Here is a 19339-nt window from a genome sequence, read left to right as displayed (position 1 = left end):
TTCCTAGCCATTGGTGATGCCTACAGGCTGCACTCCCATTTCCTAGCCGGTCCTTCTGGGCAGCAACAAGCCAGGACCCTGCACAAGCCCTCTTGGTTCAACCCCAGGGCAGTTCCCAGCAAGCCCAGGAGCTCACCTCCATTCATTCACTGCCTTGTACCCAACCTCCTGGCTTGTCAAGCAAAGTGCCTGCCCCTCCCAACTCGTCTTTCCCCAAGGAGACACTAGGTTTTTTAAACACACACTAGTGTTTCTCACAAAAGCTCTTTCTTCCCAGTCTAGATTTTAAAAACTGGTTTAATCAAACCCACTACTGCGTAACTGGAAAGCTCTTGCCTAGAAGCAGACCTTTATAAAAAGCCTTGGTTCTCAACCAGGTGCTTTCTCTTCCGTAATTGTTCCCTCCACCAACTTTGGCAGCTCTCGGAGCCTATCCAGCCCCCCTAGCACCTCGAGCCACTCCTGAATCTTCCTGAGTTCCTCAGTCTCCATCTCTATTGTACATGTTCATCCCAGTACTAGGGATTTCCTCTACCAACAGAATACCTACTACTCTGTGTCCCATGACACTGTGCAAGGTTGGGGAGGGTAGTGCCCCTGTCTTTGGAATTCTGTTCAGCATTTTCACAGGCATTTTCTAAGTTTCTAATGTGACCTTTTAAAAAGCAAAGTATCTCTGCAAAATACATACATTAAATACATGAAAACCTGAAACATTAAAGGTGTAAAGTGAAGTTCTATGCAGTGATAAGAAATATTCACAAAGTCTATGGAGAGTTTGTAAAATCACTTTTGCTTTTAAAAGACAATATTCATTATTTAGTTACATCTTAAAGCAGTACCAAGTTAACTGAAAACAATGCTTTCAATGCTACGTTAGCAGCAGAAACTTTATTAACAACTATCACTTTTTAAGTCCCAAGGAGCTATGTAAAAAGTAAACACTAAAGAGAATAAATAAGACTTAACCAGTTCGTAAGAAAGTGACACATGACCAAAATAAAGACCAGGTTTTAAACAGAAACCTGAAACCAAAATTTTCCCAGGTGCCGTTCACTCAAAGGAGATCCACTGTTCGCAGCAACCCCGACCTGGATGACGAGAAACTGAGGCTTCACTTCTAATCTGAAGTCTGGCCAACTCTGGCAACACTTCGGGTGCAGCATTTAGAGCCTTCGTTCCCGCTGCATGTCCTCGCGCTGTAAGTCATCCTCAGCATTGGTAGCACTGGCGGCTCCACTATGTGCGTTTTCTGTCATGTCTTCATTCGGTCCATTGGCCCCTGTTTGAGCTTCGTCTGCGTTAACCTCTGCAGGAGGGGCCTCCGGAGTGTCCATGAGCAAGTCTGAGAGAAAGAGCATCCTCATTAACATCACCCCTTAACATGACTGCTCCCAAGCACAAGCACCTCAACCAGCTGAGCTCCATGGAAGCGAGGTCTGTGCTTCTGAATACTCCTTTCACAAATGTACAAGTCCACTTAAAAATGAAGAAGGGTCTCGAAGGATACCCTGGAATCATAATCAAATTTTAACACTTCATCCAAAATCTAAAAGGGTAGTCTAGTTTAAAAAAAAACTCTCAAAATCAAATACACTTAATTGTGTATCAAAATTATCAACCAGTAAAGAAAATTTAAGATATTTGTGTCCATTTGGGCACATTCTAAAGTCATACACCATTAACAGATGAGCCTTAGTTCTTGCCAGGAATCCTATGAAGATGGCAGCTTAAGAGGCCACTCCAGTCATGTCTTTATGTGATTTTTGACATATTACTGACAAATTATCCATTTGTAAAGATAAAAATTAAGTTAACTTAAAAAAATCAAAGTGCATTGAATAATTTTCACGAGAATTTTATTAGGTGACACATTTAAAATGAGGTGTCAAAAAGTATTGCTACATAAGCATTAGACCCTCTATTAAGCAGAAATATCAAAATGTGACGCTATTGTTTCTTCTGAAGGCAGTGTTCCAATGCAAAGTGCTCTCCACTCTGCATCACGCCTGCTCCCTACTGCCATCGGCCCTGTGGGGTCTGCGACGGAAGCAGAAAGCCTCCTGCTCCCAGAAGGCTGGTGGCACTGTGCGTCTGCCGTAGGCAGCCCGACACACAACTCACTGCGGCACCTGGGCGCCTGGAGGGACTCACATCACGCTCCTTGTAAATACTGGGTCTGGGAAACAGAGGCAACATCAAGGCTGCGAGGGGGATGGAGTGAAGCTTCCCACGAAATTCTCCTCAGACAGCCCTCAGGTCCACTGTTGTGATGGAAAAATTTCCCAGAGCAACTTTCCTGTTTTTTTTCTCACCAATGCAATTTGTAATACATCAAAAACTTCTTCCTAATAAGCCCGTGACTGTCCTATGTCCTTCAAGGAAGTTGAGCCAGATTACCCACATGAAATTACCCCTAAAAAGTCAACCATAACCTTTTAATCTGACTTGTCTTGAATTTAACTGGCCCAGAAGATTCCCCTTGCAAAGCCACCATTTTAAATGAACTTTTAAAATTTTTTAATCATTTTATTGGGGGCTCATGCAACTCTGATTGCAACCCATACTTACATCCATTGTCAAGCACATTTGTACATTTGTTGCCATCATCATTCTCAAAACATTTGCTTTCCACTTGAGTCCTTGGAATTAGCTCATTTTTTCCCCTATCTCCCCGCTACCCACCTCTCAGGAACTCTCGATAATTTATAAATTATTGTTATTTTATCATATCGTACACTGCCTAATGTCTCCCTTCACCCACTTTTCTGTTGTCCATCCCCCAGAGATGGGATTATATGTGGATCCTTGTAATAGGTTCCCCCCTTTCTACCCTATTCTCCCTCCACATTCCCGGTATCTCCACTCTCACCACTGGTCCTGGGGGGGTTCATCTGCCCTGGATTCCCTGACTTTTTTTAAGGCACTCTAACAAGACAAAGACAAGTTATTTCTGGGGAGACTTTATCTGCAACTATCCACTGATTCCAGAGACGTGTTTTAGCATATTCTATGCGGAATAAACTCATTTCCACATTAACTGAGTCCCCAGTAGCAATCCTCCTTGACTTTCCCTTTTGTTCTATGCAAGCTTGTTCACCTAATCCAGTGGTTCTCAACCTTCCCAATGCCGCGACCCTTTCATACAGTTCCTCATGTGGTGGTGACCCCCAACCATAAAATTTTCGTTGCTACTTCATCACTGTCATTTTGCTGTTGTAAACTGGGCAACCCCTGTGAAAGGGTTGTTCGACCCCCAAAGGGGTGGCGACCCTCAGGTTGAGAACCGCTGACTTAAGCCCATGGAAATTGATAATTATTTTTACACAACTGGTTTCCAAACTCAGTCTTCAAAACATTAACTCTAGGGAAGTTTTCCAAAGAGCAAGAATGTTACTGAGAAGCAAACGAACTACCCCCGAAAGTGGGGAAATGACGTAATGTCAAGGAAAAGCATCTTAGCACACAGCCATGTCACAGTCAATGCCTCTAAAATCCTCAGTGGGTGGAGAAGGCATTTTACATGTTTAGGACAGTAACTAACATTTACAATTAGGATGCTACAGAGGACATTGTGTGTCATATGCTTTAAAGATTTTTTTTTATGAATCCAGAATGAATTTCAAATGCTTAAAATAACTTTTAAGGGGGAACCGATTACAAGGATCTACATGTGACCTCCTCCCTGGGGGATAGACAAAGAGAAGGGGGTGAAGGCAGAAGCCAGATAGGGTAAGATATCACAAAATAATAATCTATAAATTATCAAGGGCTCATGAGGGGAGGGAGAGGGGGGGGGGTGGAGGACCTGATGCAAAGGGCTTAAGTGGAAAGTAAATGCTTTGAAAATGATTAGGGCAAAGAATGTACAGATGTGCTTTATACAATTGATATATGTATATGTATGGATTGTGATAAGACTTGTATGAGCCCCTAATAAAAATGTTTTTTAAAAAAAATAACTTTTAAGAGGTAGTTATCCACAAAGAAAAAAATCTTGGTTTTATTTGTCTGTGGATCCAAACAGATAAACACACACTTCCTCTCTCAAATATGCATACACTGCATATGATATACAGTTTCAGTTTTTTTCTACTCCTAAGGGTATTTTATTGGGGGGAAATGTAGGGAAGCTGAAGTTTCTCACATGCCCCTGGTATATTAAAAGAAACTCATATATCCAGCATCAACTTTACCATCGCCTAGGGGCTGGCTGTTGCTCAGTAGCTTTGCCTGTCTTCTCTCCAAGGCCAGCTGTTTATTCCTCTCGATTCTTTGTCTCTCCTCTTCCGTTAGGCTTCTACTGGGCTCCGGAGCAGCCCTCTCACTTTCAGATAGGTTCGTCATAAAAGGATCTAAGTCGGTGGCAGGCACATCATGGTCGCTACCGTCTCCTCCTTCATCTGTAGTAAAAAAAGGGGACAGTCGCTTAATATGTATCATGATTAGACCAGTTAGAGAAAGACTCTAGGAAAGGCAAGATGTCAGAACTGATGCAGCTCTCTGTGAAGAATGAGAGTGTAAGGATGCATGGCTGAGTCACATAAGGACTACTCCATCACTTCAAAGAGGCACTTCACACCCTCCCTCCAACTATCATGATCCGAATTCTACCTTGCAAGGCTGGCTAGAGCTGAGATGTACAATGGTGCAGATAGGAGCTGGAGGCACAGGGAATCCAGGGCAGATACCTTCAGGACCAGGGGTTTGAGTGGCGATACTGGGAGGGTAGAGGGAGAGTGGGTTGGAAAGAGGGAACCTATTACAAGGATCTACATGTGACCTCCTCCCTGGGGGATGGACAACAGAAAAGGGGGTGAAGGGAGATGTCGGACAGGGCAAGATATGACAAAAGAATAATTTATAAATTATCAAGGGCTCATGGGGGAGTGGGGAGGGAGGGGACAAAAAGAGGACCTGGTGCAAAGGGTTTAAGTGGAGAGCAAATGGCTTGAAAATGAGGGCAAAGAATGTACAGATGTGCTTTACACAATTGATATATGTATATGTATGGATTGTGATAAGAGTTGTATGAGCCCCTAATAAAATGCTTTAAAAAAAGAGGCGCTTCAAGTAAAATGGAAACATTTTAAATTGAAATATGCATGAAAGAGAATATTCTTAGTTATGATAGAAAATATTTTACTTTTGGGGTAACATTTTTACATTTTGAGTCTGAAGAACATCAACCCTAATTGTTTTTTAAACCAATGTATTTTAATAGCTTGCCATATTTTCGATGGTACACAACAATTACTTTAGATAGGCTATTTTCTTTTATGGGGCAGGAACACAAAAAAGGAAAAGAAATTTAGAGTTCTGTGGACATATTTCCAAGTAATTTTTTTAAATGCCGCGTTCTCTGCATTGTGTTAACAAATCTTAGAGCCCTGAACACCAGGTATCACAAAGCAGGATGCCCACAATGATCCAGTGGTTTAGAAAGGAAGAAGTAGGTTTTCCGTTTATATTTTATTTAAAGTACTGTGGAAAATTAAGCTTCACAACCTGTAATTTAAGGCACCCTAGTGGTATTGGAAGGTAAGCTTTGGAATGCTAACCTCAAGGTCTGCAGTTCAAACCCACCAGGCACTCCAGGGGAGAAAGATGCTCCCACAGGAGTCATTGCCTCAGAAAGCCTACACCACGGCACTGAGAGTTGCCGTAGACCAGCTGAGAGCGTGCACGGAGGGTTACCCTTCCACTTAAAAGCAGGGCTGACACAGAGCGACGGTCCTGGCCCGCACTGCAGATACTGCCTTCAGCTACTCGGTCAGAATGAGCACTGGCAGCCCCAGTTCAGAAGGAAATATGGCGGCCCTCACGCTGTCAGTTCAGCACATTTGAAATTACAGATATTTCTAATGCGCAATTAAATACATTGACCGGTACTATCTAGTTTAAGACAAACCCAACAAAATGTTCAAGTGGTAGCTTAAAAAGACGTTTGCAAAATTTTTTAAAAGTCAGTAGATGAAAGATCATCAAAGGGTAAGCAAAGATCTAAGAAAATGGCAGAGCTACCTTAGTCAGATTTATGGGGGTAAGAAATGGTAATTCCGTCAGATTTGACCATGAGGCCCAAACATTCAAAACTATTTGATATACATGAATTCACATATACCATGCTTGTCCTGTATATGATTTATACCTTGCTAACAGCTACTTAGTCAAGTTTCATTGATATATAATTCATCTATCATACCGTTCTAGTCCAATCACATCAAGAGTTATATAACCATACATCAGTTTTAGAAGATTTTCTTCATTCTTGTCCTCCCCATTAATATAATTACATAAATATATGTGGCAATTAGCAATATTTAAAATGCGAAGACAAGCCTTTAAAGTTATTCCAATGATGTCTGAAAATCATACACTACTTAATCCAACCCAACCCTTTACAACTCACACCCCCTTTGACATCCCTTTTGTAAAACACCAAAAAACTACCTATGTGTTTCTTTCCTGATGTGGAGAAAAAATGTAGCAGCACATCAACTGTACTCTTTAGTCAGTAAATACCAATGGAGAAAGTATCACTGCAGGAGCTGCAAATATTACAATCCGTTATGCAATATGCAAGTATGCAATGTCACACTGTCCCCAGCACAGGGCTCATAGGGTACTGGAACCATAAGGAAAGGCATCAAGAACTAAAACCAACCTCTTTACTATGGAAAAATAAGGTGAATATAAATATCGGTGGAGAGCAGCTTACTTCTTTGACTTGCATAAAGCACCACATAAAACTCACTCACTGCAACCTTCATAGGGAAGCTGTACAGCACTGACTGAAGACAGCGTGTGCAGGCAGGAATAAAGGGCACAAAAGCTTCCAACAGACTAAGGCTGTGCGAGAGCTCAGAAATCAGGGGGATGAAGCAGTGAGAGGGAGGGAAACTGGATCAGAGCAGGTCAGAGGCTAGGGGCAAGAGCACAGGTGAAAGGAGGGCATTAGGATTGGGACTTCTGGTTCTAAAGAAACGCCTCATCACAAGGTTTTGAACTCAGGTGGGTGACATTAACTGCAACTGTCTTAAATATAAAAACACAACAAAATGATTAATTCATAGTAGCAGGGAGACTGAAAGTAGAGATGAAAATTTGCTAGTAAACAAACACAATTCCAACCATTAATTGTGAAAATTAAAGTCTCATATTGGGCCTCCACTCAGGTACTCCCTCAATGCAAGAATACTTGGCTCTATTAAACTGGCATCCTATGATGCTCACCTTCCTGACACGATCGCTGAAGACAAGGCAGTTGAATAAGGAAATGTGGTGAAGAAAGCTGATGGTGTCCAGCTATCAAAAGAGATAGTGTCTGGGGTCTTAAAGGCGTGAAGGTAAACAAGCAGCCATCTACCTCAGAAGCAACAAAGCCACAAGGAAGAAGCACACACCAGCTTGCGTGCTCACAAGGTGTCGAAGGGATCATCAGGCTTCAATGAACAAAAAATCCTATCATTGAGAATGAGGGACATGCACGGTGGAGACCCCAAAGTCCATCTATAGGCAATTGGACATCCCCTTACGGAAGGGTCGCAGGGAGGTTAGCGAGTTAGGGTGCAGGGTATCAACGATGAAACATACAACTTTCCTCTAGTTCCTAAATGCTTTCTCCCCACCCACTATCATGATCCCAATTCTACCTTACAAATCCGGCTAGACCAGAGGATGTACGCTGGTACAGATAGGATCTGGAAACATGGAATCCAGGGTGGACCAGTGGTGAGAGTGGTGATACCGGGAGGGTGGGGTGGAAAGAGGGAAACGATTTTAAGGATCTACATATAACCTCCACCCTGGGGAACAGACAATAGAAAAGTAGGTGAAGGGAGATGTCAGAGAGTGCACAATATAACAAAATAATAATTTATAAATTATCAAGGGTTCATGAGGGAGGGGGGAGCGGGGAAGGAGGGGAAAAATGAGGAGCTGATGCCAGGGGCTTGGGTGGAGAGCAAATATTTTGAGAATGATGAGGGCAATGAATGTACAAATGGGCTTGACACAATTGATGTATGTATGGATTATCATAAGAGTTGTATGAGCCGCTAATCAAACGATTAAAAAAGAAAATGTCTAGAAGATAATGATGGCAACATAGGTACAAATGTACTTGATACAATTTATGTATGTATTGTTACAAGAGCTGTTAAGAGCCCTCAATAAAGTGTTCAAAAAAAGAAAAATAATTTTTTTTTAAAATTAAAGTCCCAGATATCTTACATGCAAACCATTTGGTTTGCAGGGTGAGGACGCAAGAATCTACCACCAGGCCTTCAAATCACTGTCTTTTCCAAGAAACATTTAACCCGAAATTTCTGAGGGGGAAAAAAGTATTCAACAGAAAATTCAACTGCCTTGTTTTTAGCAAAAATGAAAAATGTACACTGTACATGTGCTTAAAAATAAATTTAATAAACACCACCCCTCTCTCTTTGCACTAAGAGCCGCTCACCAGCCACTGCCCTCAGCCTCTGCAAACGTTCGCCTGCGCCAAATTTGTCTCCACCCCTCCGTGGGCGGGAGCCCCCCAGACCACCCGCAAGCTGCTGAGCCGACCCGGGCCTGTGCTGGTGCAGAAACAGCCCGAGACACTGGCCGAGGAGCTTCAGCAGCGTGCCAGCCCATTCCCGGACCTCACTTGTCCCTTGGCCTAGCATCCAAGTCAAGGGACACTGACTCAGCCGCCAAGTCCATTGGGGCTGCCAGTTGGGCCTGGGTTTGGGAGCCTCATCCTGGGTGACACCAAGAACCCTTCTCGGAAGCAGCAGCTCTCCTCCTGCGCCATCGTGGGCTCTCCTGATGGCGGCCTTCCTCAGCCCCTTCCCCATGTGGAGGGTCTCCACCTCCCAGAGCTCTTTGTTCTGCCTCTCATCGGCCCTCTATGCGCCTGTCCCTGCACCTCCCCGGGCAGCCTGGGGAAAGTCATTGGCGCAGGGTCTGACAGAGGGGAGACAAAGAAATACTGTATTAATAATAATAAAAAGAAAGCCATTATGCTGTTATGGTGCCCGATATAAAGGACACAGCTTCAAGACAAGAGAGCTCTGGGATACACGTCTTCATACCCACTCTATTGTAACTGCTTCTACTCCCCAGAATGGCCTGCTAACTGAGGCCCCCACACCAGCCACTCTCTCCAACCCAAAGCCTCTGCCTGGCCTGCACTGCTCACCCCAGGGCGGAGGCTCTCTCTCCTGTCCCTGTCACTGCTCTACTCTAGTGTGCACCAGGGACACTGTAGGTTAGCCAACGGGCAGCTTGGTCAAGTTACACCCCATCTGTGCCCAATTCGTACTTGTTAACTAAGACATCGCCAGACTCCTGGAAATGTCTGTCTCTCTCCAGTCTGTAACCTCTGAAGGGGCCTGATCTTATTCACCTTTACCCCTAAACCTGTATTAGAGTGGGCAGCTCAGAAATGTTGCTAAATAAACTCACCAGTGGTTTATGCTGTGGACCTTTGCACAGTAGTAAGTACACCTACTCCTCACCTACCAACTACCTCATTAACTGACATTCCACATTTACAATCAGTAGTGAATTATCCACTATCTGACTATTTTGCATGTGGCAGTGAGGAACACTACCTGTGATGGCCAAGGTTATCTCTTAACTTGGCTGGCCCGTCATTCTCAGTGGTTTAATAGATATGAGGGGATGCCCCCACCAAAAAGAACAGATAAGAGCCTCCCTGGATGGAGCTTTTGTAGTCCCCGTTTTTTCCTGACTAAGCAAGCATGGAGCCACTCGCTCTTAGTGCACTCGGCATTGTTTGGGAAGGTTCTCTTTGGTCACAGTGAAATTTTTCGTAAAAGTAGCTTCCACTCAAACCTCATTTTTGTTAAAGTCAATTTAAGAGAACAGCATACAGCTGTGAAATTTTATTTCCTGCTGTGGAAAAATGCTGCAGAAACTGTTGTGATGTTGAACACAGCTTACAAGGGCAGTATTCTGGAAAAACTCAAGTGTATTGGTGGTTTTCTCATTTCAATAAAAGGTAAAATGTCAACTGAGGACAAACCTCGTCTGCATGTCAACTTCCCAAAAGGATGAAAAGGTTGACTCAGTGCATTTGGAGTTCGCTCCACCCAAGCTTTCCATGTAGAGGTTCTGAAAAGATTGCGTAACAGTGTGCAACCAAAAAACATGCCAGACCTGTCGCCGACGGGGAACTGGTTTTGCCACTGTGACCATGCACCTGCTCATGAGCCATCGCAGTGGGGCAGTTTTAGGCAAAACCCAGCATGCCTCTCCTGCCCCGTGCACCTGACTCACTTGCATTCGCTCCATTTGACTTCTTTTTGTTTCCACGGAGAGGGTGACGGAAGACAGCAAGTTGACGGTGTAGAAGAGGTGAAAAATGAGGACGGTGCTGTCAGCCAACCCAACAGATGACCTTGAAAAATGTATTACGTGTAATGGAGAGTACTTTGAAAGTGAAAAGGTTGTTTTGTAAAAAAAATTTAAATATATAGCATTGGGGAGGGGGAGGTTAATTCCAGGGGTTGCTAGGTCCCCCAATATAATGATGGAATAACTTGGCAGTGTGTCATGATGTAGTCATCCTCCATGCCCACCGAACACTGGTTTTCACATAATGGCCTGGTCTTTGGAATGTGACCATGTTTAAGACATCAAATCCAGTGCCATTACTACATACACACGATCTCTTAAAGAAAGCTAAACTCTAGATTATTCCATTGCTTCCTTCATATGCTTTCAAATGCAAGTTATAATCTTTGGAAGAGTCCTTACATAGAATCTTGTTAGCTTCAACAAATACTTCCAAATAACTATGTTCTACCACATCTTTTACGAGTTCTCACACACACACACACACACACACACACACACACACACACACAAATATGTATGGAACCATCGCACAGAAAATCTGATCACTATACAGACCCTGTCGGCAGGAACCACGTGCTTTGATGTGAGTGACTCTCCACGGTTGCGCTGTACAACTGACAAGGCAATCAGTACCAGGAGCAGTCACTGAGGTCTCACCCGAGCTCTCTGTCCCAGGGCGTCCCTGAGCGAAACGTGCACTTTTCACCATCAAATGATGCTGCCTAATTTCCCAAAGGTACTTTGCTATAAACGATCAACAGAAATAGGATCAATTGGCCATTATAAAGGATCAATAGATCACCAGAGCCCTCCAAAAGCTCATGTTCTAAGGCTAAATTTATTTTTATAAGATCTCTAATGGCATTGCAACCAAGTACTTAAGAAACAATTTCATGCTTACCATTCTGGATGTACCAAAGCATTCTAACGCATCCCTAGTCTGCCACTTACCGCACTTTCAATCACACACCCAGAGCCAGGAAGATGGTCTACCAACAAGATCATACCTAACAGCAAAATGATTCTATCAGGTTAACCTATACAACTCACCTTTATTGCTAATAAAATCTTCATGTACAATAGGGAGATCAAGTCGGATTCGTTTTAAACAGGTCTGAAAAAAAAAAAGAAAATTGCATTTTTGCCAGTAATAATACAGGGCTAGGAAATGGCCATTTTCTCATGTTTCAAAATACTTACTCTTGAGAATCGATCACAATGATTGATGCATAAACACCCACCCACCACTCACCCCGCCCAACAGGGCATGAACAGAAATGTGGGTGAGGGGAGATAGCGGTCAGAGTAAAATATAAATAAAAATTTATAACTTCTCAAGGGGTCACAGGGGAGGGCCTGATATCAACGACTCAAATAGAAAATAAATGTTTAGAAAATGAGGATGGCAACATATACTAATATGCTTGAGATAATTAATGTAAGGAATGTTATGAGAGCTGTAAAAGCCCCCAATAAAATGATTTTTTTTTAAACCCACAAACTTATTCTTCAAATTTTCCTCATCTATTACATTTACTTTTATCTCTGAAGAGTGATTTCAAGATGAAAACTTCACACAGCTGTGGGAAACAGAACCAGGAGCAGTATGCAGGCAAACTCTCAACAGTCACATGTGAAGGAGTCTGGGAGGCCAAGGCTCCCGCCTCCACGTTCGTCGGTTGCAGACATGTCCCCTCACATTCTGCTAAATTGAGTGATTCCCCACAATGACCCACCCCCCCATAATAATGCCAAATCTGAGGTCTATTTGTGATTATATAAAGTCGTGAGATTACATTACTCTCTCTCTGCTCCGATCTGGCTCCTGAAGTCATGACTCAGAGGTGAGCCTTTGCATGCTTTATCTTGTCTGATATCTCTTTAACTTTCCCCTCAATTACACAAACCCACTCACCCTTAGACCCTTTCTGTTGTGGGGAGGCTGGTCCCCCACACACAGCTATTTAGAAAGAAACCCCCCTATCAAGGTCTTTACTGGGCATTCCTGTAACTCTCACCTCTCCCGAGCACAATCGGGTATTTCCTGCACTTCACAAAGTTAGCAGGCATCCCAGTGCCAGTCTTTCTAAGCGCTGGCTGTATCTACCCTTGTACTACACAGCATTGTGAATGAAATCCATTGTGAATGACCTCAACACTTACCTGAACTTCCTTTTTATTCCCCAGGTATTCGACTCTGTCAACAAAATCTTCAAATTTCAGTTTAGGGAAGAGCCTATGTGCCCAGTGCTCCATGTGTCTGATTAGCTTCTTCAAGTCTTCAGCCTGGCACATAAAAGTAAAAATGCTAAACTGACGACTTTCCTACAACTGACCCTGTCGGCAAGTTTTAGAAGTGAACAGAACTACACCAAAGTTACAAATTTGTGTTATATTTACAGGGTTGGGAAATTTTTACATGGAACATTAAGAAAATCTTGATATAACAAAATAATAATTTGTAAATTATCAAGGGTTCATGAGGGAGGGGGGAGTGGGGAGTGAGGGGCAAAAATGAGGAACTGATGCCAGGGGCTTGGGTGGAGAGTGGATGTTTAAAAATGATGAGGGCGATGAATGTACAAAAGTGCTTTACACAATTGATGCATGTATGGATTGTGATAAGAGTTGTATGAGCCCCTAATAAAATGATTTTAAAGAAAGAAGAAACTCTTGGTAAAAGCTTAGAAGACCAATGTCTAAAGAACACTGGAGATACACCATACATGTGGGGAAAAACTGCTTGAAAACATTAATGAAAAGTTAAAAGATAATCATAGATGTGCTTTTACAACTGCAACATAAAATCTAAAACTATGTTTCAAAAACATGCCATGATACCTTTTAGGAATAACTAAATGCAATGACAGATCCCTAAATCATAAAGAAAGCCTTGAGACTTCAGTAATCAATGCAATTTCAAGGGCAAAGTACCTAAGAGCAGCAAAGAAATGTTCACCATTTTTAGACCACATCATTCCTCTAGATTTTAAATTGCAATCAGTACTAAAATTGTTAAAAAAAAAATAATAAAGCTTGCACTTGATAAAGAAAAGCTACATTAGGCTTTCCTGAGCAGCACTTCATTCACTTCAGAGCATTTTAAACTAAGATGGTGTTTATAAGAGCAGACTCTACCCCCAAGGCTGGATGACATCTGCTCCCCAGCCCCACACTTCAGAAATCACTGCTCTGAGATAATCATTCAACCTTCAGCTGAGACTATCCCCTGAAGTTATCGCTAAACACAATTGCTTACCTAATTAGTAAAGAATATCTGCCTTCAGCATTGTGCTCTTTTAAAGAAATCAGGTATGTGATCAAACAGACAACACAAAACCGGAAAGGCTAATAGAGAAGCTTGAGAGGCAATGAGCTCATGTTTATGGCGGTGAAATAGCTTGGAAAAGCAGAGACTGGTGCCACCCCCTGACCATGTGGACACTGGTGCACTGGTGATGTTTCGTTGTGTCAGTTCACAATAGTGCAGTGCTCGCTGGCCAGCAACAGTCTGTTATCTAGGGCACTCTCACCCAGGGAGGAAACAAGCTGGTACACAAACGAATGTTCATTATGTAGTGGACTTATAAACACGATCGAAACCTCAGAAATTCAAAGGACCAATGCATCACAAGGACCTGAAAATTGCAAAAAGGGTGATGAAGTCTTTAATTTAGCTATGGTTTTTAAGCTACACTGATTTGTATTTAGTTTCTGTGACAGACAGAGAGGTTTATATTCTTTCTCTCCAGTAAAGCCGATCAAATGTACCAAGACTTTTCAGCCCCTCAGGTTTGAAATCTCAGGGTTAGTTTTAACTTGCCCTCTCATTTCCAACCACCTACGAGTCCCACATGTTGTGCATCTCTCTACAGCTGCCTCAACACTATCTGTGCCCCCAGCCTCTTCTGCTGAACTGTCCTCATACCACACCTGGTTCTATCTGAAACAGAGCATCCTAGCACCGGACACTTAAAACTCAAAATGTCACTTTCCCTAACTAGATAATCAAACCAACACCTACCCCCCCCAAGGTTGATAATTAAAGGAGAATATTTGTAAAAACATGTCATAAACAGTCAGATTACATGCAAAAAAACCACAACTGTGTGACTCAGAGAATTTCGACGTATACAAGAATCAACAGTCCTTACGCATCTTCTTTTTCAACAGGACTTTACTGATGCCTGCATACCAAACCTCGAGAATACATCGTGGTTAATACAAGCAGAGAGTGCTTGCCCTTGTGAAGCTTACACCTCTCCAGGTTAGGCAAAACGTATCCCTAAAAGTTACAAACTGTGAGTTTTTCCTAAAATCCTAGTTTTACTTATTTACATTTTGGTTTTGCAGTTGTTGGCTTTGATAAGTGTCATCAGTGGAACGATCCACCCTTTCTACCTGCAAAGGTGAGCAGAACGCTACTGTATTTCTCAGTTACCTTCACCTTGAGAAGACACTGAGTAAGAATAAATGTCCACCAATCCTAGTTTGAACAGTGGTAAAATAAGACTAGAAGACACAGTCTGCTTTTTCAAATAGCACCCTTTCCACAACATCACTGCTTCTGAGAGACATGATGACAAATGATAGTCTCAGTCAAGATTTGAGATCCTTAAGAGCACATGGAGCCCCACCGTTTGATGTTTTATCAAACAAATTCTACAATAAAAAGCAGACACGTTCTCACCTCGTGACCTTTACCTTTGAATTTTGTCTTATCGAACACATGCCGTAAGGTTGGAAGCCCTCGCTCTGAAATTAACCTGGAAACAGAAGTGTCTTTTTAATTCCTAGTTCTCTAGAGCCATCGAGCACAAACCAAGATCACAAGAAGGAAAAGTATTTTCTGAGAGGAGAAGAGTCTTTAGAAATAGCTGATCTCTAAACCATCCCAAACAAAAGCTTATCACATAGGAAGGAAAGCAAAGCATCTAATGGGAAAGCACGATGCTTAAGAAAACAGCCACCGCACCTCTGGGCATCCAGCTTGGGCATGTTCCTCTTCACTCTCCTCTTTGGAGGCACAGGGACAGGTGTTCTTCCCTCCAGCTCTGGTGAAACGGGCCAAGATTTAAGATTACTTACTGAAGCCTCACTTTTGGAAATATCAGTTCTAAGCTAACAGGAAGCCCACTACACAAGGATGCTCCTGTGAAACTCCCCATGCGGACCTTCATCGAGGGGTTCAGCAACTTCCCCATCTTCTCCCTCGGGAGAGGCTGGAGGTGGGAAAGGAGGAAACGTTTCATCTTCCACATGCTCATAATCTGGTAGCTCCATCAGGCCATTCTCCTGGGGTTCCATCACCTTTACCTTGAGGGGAAGAGAAAAAAAACTTTTATTATTCATCCACAGACTTCCTGTTACTGTCCAGTTCCACCAGTAGCAAAATCCTAGAGTTTTCACCATTTAAACCACCTGGCTAATTCACCCATCATGAAAACAGGTAGAGAAGATAATTGTTGGGGAGGTGGGGGAGTAACTGGGGCAGAAGCAGAACCACCGAGTTTTAAGGGATACCCTCCCAACCAATAAATAACTTTATGATTCTGATTTTTATAACAGCTGAGCTTCTACCATAATGATTTGTTTTTTTAACTCTGTAGAGCAGTGGTTCTCAACCTTCCTAATGCCGTGACTCTTTAATAGTTTCTCATGTTGTGATGACCCCAAACCATAAATTTTCACTGTTACTTCATAACTGTCACTGCTACTGTTATGAATTGCAATGTAAATATCTGATATACCGAATGTATTTTCATTGCTACAAATTGACTTAAACCAGTGATGATTCACAAAAACAAGATGTAATTCTTGTGAAACACTTATTTCTAATGACAAATAAATAAAATTTTGTCTTGAAGCATGGTGTAGCATAGTTAACAGTCTTCTCACTAGGCAGTCATAGGTGGGTTTATCACCCACCTGGAAAGGGACAGAGGAGCGGTGTCTGGGTTCCTAAGACCATCAGAAACATGTGTTTTCTGAGGGTCTTAGACGACCCCTATGAAAAGGTTGTTCGACACCCAAAGGGGTTACAACCCACAGGTTCAGAACCGCTGCTTTAGAGGGTTTTAAACTGGGATCCAAATGGGTGTGAAAGAGGCTCGGCTAAATGTCCTTAGTAGGTGCACAAGGCGTATGCTGCTAAGAACTGAAAGGTTCAGTGGTGCTGTGGAAGAAAGGCCTGGTGATGCACTGCTGATTAGTCACAAATCTCCATGGAGAAAGAACAATTCCTTCTTCACCAGGAGTTAAATGTGACTTGATGACAACAGGTATTTGGACAAGAATCCTATTTTTTTTTCTTTTTAAAATCATTTAATTGGGGGATGTCCAGTTGCCTATAGATGGGCTTTGGTTCTCTACTCCGCACTCCCCCTCATTCAAAATATGATTTTTTTGGTTCTAGGTCTTTGATGCCTGATACCTGATCCCATGGACACCCCATAATCACACAGGCTGATGTGCTTCTTTCATGTGGGCTTTGTTGCTTCTGAGATAGATGGCCACTTGTTTACCTTCAAGCCTTTAAGACCCCAGACACTATGACTCAAGTATCCCATTTTAAACACAGAAACTTTTTTTAAAAAACTGGTCTTCAAGGTAAGATTTTCTGTTAAGGAAATAATCATCAGATTGATCATATAAAAATTTTTTTTCCAATATCATCTTATTTGGCCTCTCAGGAACATCTGAGTTTTCATCAGTCCCCTTTTCTTTCTCTCTGGCTTCTAATCTCTTTCAGATTTCAACTATCACCTCCTCAGAAAAGTCTGCCCCAATTCTCCTACATTAAATCCTCCTATAATACACATTACACACATTCTTATCATCAAATGCCTTTTCTTCTTAGCACGTACCCAATTTCAATATTAAGCTTTATGGGATTTCCCCCCAAGATTTTTATTGGCATATTGTGGTAGTTATATAATCATTTGACAATTTGCAGATTTAGAATGTAGGGGTGGAATCTAGTGTAAAAATCAGATCATAGCCAAAGAGGCCTCTGTGTGGGCATGGCCTTCTGAGAATTCTGGGAACTCCGGGATTTTCCTCCTTGGAGGCAGGAGACTCTCCTTCTGCAGCTCCCTGGGAGACAGTGCAGCTGACAAGACACACGGAACTCCCCTAGTGCCCTGAGCCAGACAAGCCACATGGATCAACCAGACCTCTGAAGGCGGAGAAGCCACAGAGAGACCCCTGCCAGCACTGAGATGCTTACAATGCCACTGGACCCAAAGGCTCTCATCTCAACCCACTGGCCTGTGATCGTCCTGCATTCGTCATCATTGCATGTGTTTCGTGAGTCTGAAGAGGAGATTGTTTTCTTAATGTACAATTCCTCTTGCATATAACCCTCTCCCTTAAATACATATGCGTGTTTATGAATTTCTCTAGTCTACCCAGACTGACGCATATAATTCACGTTCTCACGTAATAGTTCAACATTTATGGGATTCTTTAAAGCCATGTTTGTCTCGGCACTGGAGAGTGGTTCTAGCACACCAAGACCATGTCAGTGTGCCCGGTGCTCACCACTGCCTCCGGGCACAGGTACACAGCAGGTGCCCAAGAAACGCTTACAGAAGGAACGAAGAACTCAAAGTTTCCACCCACCTGTAAAGCCCCTCCAATCTAAATGTCTATGCCAGTAAATACACAAAAACAAACCTACCGCGTCTCCGAGTACAGTAAAAGAGCCGCAGGCGTTTGAGATTGGGAAGGCGGTCGGCGGTAGCCGCGGGTCTAAAGTCGCTTTCCCTCTCCGCGTCGGTTTAGCCCCACCCTTGATGAGCCCTGTGGGCTGAGCGCAGCTCGGACCTTCGCGCTCGGGGACGTTCAGGCACCACGGCTGCGTGCAGCGGTTTACCTTGCTGAGGTGCAACACCGGCCGTGTGCGCGGGTGGATTCTCCATGGACTGACTTCTCTGTATCTTACTTCTCGACCAGGGCTGCGTGCTACCTTATATCGGGCACGGTTAGTCCTCCACGGGAGGCACAATGGTTACGGTGGTGGCGCCCGGTGAAGCACTCGGCTGCTAAAGAAGCCTGGCGCCCGCCGCCCACTCAGAGACCCCGCGACGGACGGGCCCGCCGACGCGCTCCCTCAAAGACACGGCCTAGGACACTTTCGGGGTGGGGGTGTCACTGTACTGTCACGTGGGACCGCTCCAAGGCGCGACCGGGCCCACCAAGCCCACGGAACAAAGAAACGTCCAGTGCGAAGCGCAATCCGCGCCCCCAAGCCCACGACGTGCAAACTCTCCACGGGACGCCCGCGTCCTGCTCCGCTACCGGCGCCTCCCATCCCTTCCCGCCTCGACCCCACACGTGGCTCCGTCTTCTCCTCATTCATGCCAGTCTGCCACTACTTCTCATGGCCCTGGGGGGCCGAGTGCCCGCGCTCTCCCCGGCCGCCTCCGCGCCCCGGCACAGGCCGGCCGGCTCTCGTACCTGCAGGGCGCGCGCAGGCCCTCACCACCGCCCGCAGCTCTCCGCCGGCCGACGCGCGCTCCCCGAGGCGCCCCGCGAGCAGCCACGGCGCCGGCGCGGCGGGGAGGGGGCGGGGCAAGCCCTCCTCTCGCGATATCTGCGCTCCCGCCGCGAGCAGCCCGGGCTTTTGGCGCCAAATCTTAAGAGCCGGCCCTCGGCCAGCCCCTCCCACCCCCACCTTCCAGGCTTTTCTCCTCCTCACGCCCTGCTACTGCCTGTTAGGTTCCTGAGTGGGTTAGACCTCGGCTCTCTGCCTCGCAGCACGCTGAGAGAATTCACAACCGAGCGCGCTGTGTCATCCAAGCGAGTTTTTATGAAGGGCAGGACGAGGTCCAGGTGTTACAGCCCCCAAAGGATACACACTGTGTCTAGAAAGCGAGCCAAGTGGCGTGGAAGCCACGCTGCCGTTCACACCTGGGCGCGAACCGCCACGTGGAAAAGATCACCACACGTGTGGGGGTGGGGAGGG

General features: G+C 44.2%; 1 protein-coding gene and 1 non-coding gene across 2 annotated transcripts; both read right to left on the bottom strand.

The window, feature by feature from the left end:
• Window positions 1-876: 876 nt before the first annotated feature.
• On the bottom strand, window positions 877-18947 carry TIPIN (TIMELESS interacting protein). Its single transcript, XM_075536005.1, has 8 exons — window positions 18832-18947; window positions 15546-15687; window positions 15347-15425; window positions 15062-15137; window positions 12535-12657; window positions 11422-11485; window positions 4197-4403; window positions 877-1345 (listed from the first exon to the last, which is right to left on the bottom strand). The coding sequence occupies exons 2-8, from the start codon at window positions 15676-15678 to the stop codon at window positions 1167-1169; spliced, it is 861 nt and encodes a 286-aa protein (XP_075392120.1). The 5' UTR covers window positions 15679-15687; window positions 18832-18947; the 3' UTR covers window positions 877-1166.
• Window positions 10883-11017, bottom strand: LOC142431243 (small Cajal body-specific RNA 14). Its single transcript, XR_012780779.1, has one exon.
• Window positions 18948-19339: the final 392 nt, after the last annotated feature.

This window comes from Tenrec ecaudatus, chromosome 17 (assembly GCF_050624435.1).
Source record: "Tenrec ecaudatus isolate mTenEca1 chromosome 17, mTenEca1.hap1, whole genome shotgun sequence".
Classification (NCBI taxonomy): domain Eukaryota; kingdom Metazoa; phylum Chordata; class Mammalia; order Afrosoricida; family Tenrecidae; genus Tenrec; species Tenrec ecaudatus.
The sequence above is the reverse complement of the archived record's forward strand: the minus strand, read 5'-3'. Positions and strand labels throughout refer to the sequence as shown.